Source organism: Calidris pugnax, unplaced genomic scaffold (genome assembly GCF_001431845.1).
Source record: "Calidris pugnax isolate Ruff unplaced genomic scaffold, ASM143184v1 scaffold165, whole genome shotgun sequence".
Classification (NCBI taxonomy): Eukaryota; Metazoa; Chordata; class Aves; order Charadriiformes; family Scolopacidae; genus Calidris; species Calidris pugnax.
The window spans coordinates 272,606-273,936 of NW_015090878.1; the positions used below are offsets into that span (position 1 = coordinate 272,606).

The following is a 1,331-nucleotide window of genomic DNA, read 5'->3' on the forward strand; positions in this document are numbered from 1 at the left end:
CCGCTCCCTCCCTTCACCCCCCCCGGGGCCGACCCGGTCGGTGCCCACGTCCCGCCGCGTTGCAGGTGCGTGTCTCAGCGATGGCAGCGCGGGGGGAACGCCTCCAACTCCTGCACGGTGCTGGCGCTGCTGGGAGCCCCCTGCTCCTTCATGGGCTCGCTGGCCCCCGGGCACGCCGCCGAGTAAGTGGGGTGCGGGAGTTGGAAGGGGGGGTGTCTGTGCTGCTGGTGGGGCCCCCACCCTGACGCTGCCGCCGGCCCCTCCGTGTCTCTCCCGCCGGCAGCTTCGTCCTGGCCGACCTGCAGCGCTACGGGGTGGAGGTGTGCCACGCGGTGCGGCAGCCCGCCGGCCACCTGCCCGTCTCCATCGTCATCGCCAGCGCCAGCCGGGGCACCCGCACCATCCTGCACGCCGGCGGGTGCGTGCGCCCCTCACCCCGCTCTCTGTCCCCCAAGTTTCATTGTGGCGGATTTCCGGCGCCGGGGGGTGGACGTGTCGCATGTGGCCTGGCAGCCCCGCGGGGACGTGCCCTGCGCCTGCTGCATCGTCAGTGCCGCCAGCGGCTCCCGGACCATCGTGCTCTATGACACGTAAGGGCGCCAGCCCCGGCCCCGATCGCCGGTGGGCAGCGCTCGGCCGGGCCGGCTCGGAGCCGCGGCATCATCCCTGCCCCGGCCGCCCGGGGCTGCTCCCTGCGCCCCGGGGGTCTGGCAGAGGCTCTGCCGGTGCCGGCCCCGCGCTGCCTGCCGGGGGGTGCCACGTGCCAGATTGAGTGATTCCCTTAATTCTGCACACACAATGGCAGACAATCATCCCCGCAGCCCAAATCACCCCCGTGCCGCGGCCGCGATTGGCGGTGGCATCCCTGCGCGGCTGCGGGCTCTGGGGCCGGTGGGCAGCCGCAGTCCTCGCCACGGCGAAGGGCCGGCCGCGGTCACGCGGGCCATGGGGCATTGCTGGCCACGGAGGCTCTGGCCTGGCCACCGCCGCGCTGCCCTTTGAGTCCATCTCAGGGTCTCGCTGCGCCATCATTAATAATTCACCCGGGCGGTGCCCCCCCGCCGTGGGGACCTCTGCCCCGGGCGGCGCCGAGCCCTCCGCAGCCCCCGGGCTGCCCTTCGCCCCCGGGCACCAGCTCAGGCGGGGCACTCATGATGCTGTGGGGGGTCCCCCGGGCACCGGGCTCACCCGGGGCACTCCACGCTGAGGTGGGGGGGGGGGTTGTCCCCCTGCCCTGCCTGACCCCCACCCCGCAGGAACCTGCCCGACGTGACGGCCCGCGACTTCGAGCGGGTCGACCTCTCCCGGGACAAGGGGATCCACTGCGGGGT

At 74.1% G+C, this 1,331-nt stretch overlaps 1 protein-coding gene across 1 annotated transcript in view; it reads left to right on the top strand.

The window, feature by feature from the left end:
* Nucleotides 1–21: 21 nt before the first annotated feature.
* Nucleotides 22–1,331, top strand: part of KHK (ketohexokinase) — a gene marked incomplete at its 5' end in the record, with an annotated part of 3,207 nt that continues 1,897 nt past the window's right edge. The window contains 3 exons of the mRNA XM_014946364.1: nucleotides 22–182; nucleotides 456–590; nucleotides 1,257–1,329. Of these exons, the coding sequence (XP_014801850.1) occupies nucleotides 22–182; nucleotides 456–590; nucleotides 1,257–1,329 (369 nt within the window). The remainder of the gene's footprint in view (nucleotides 183–455; nucleotides 591–1,256; nucleotides 1,330–1,331) is intronic.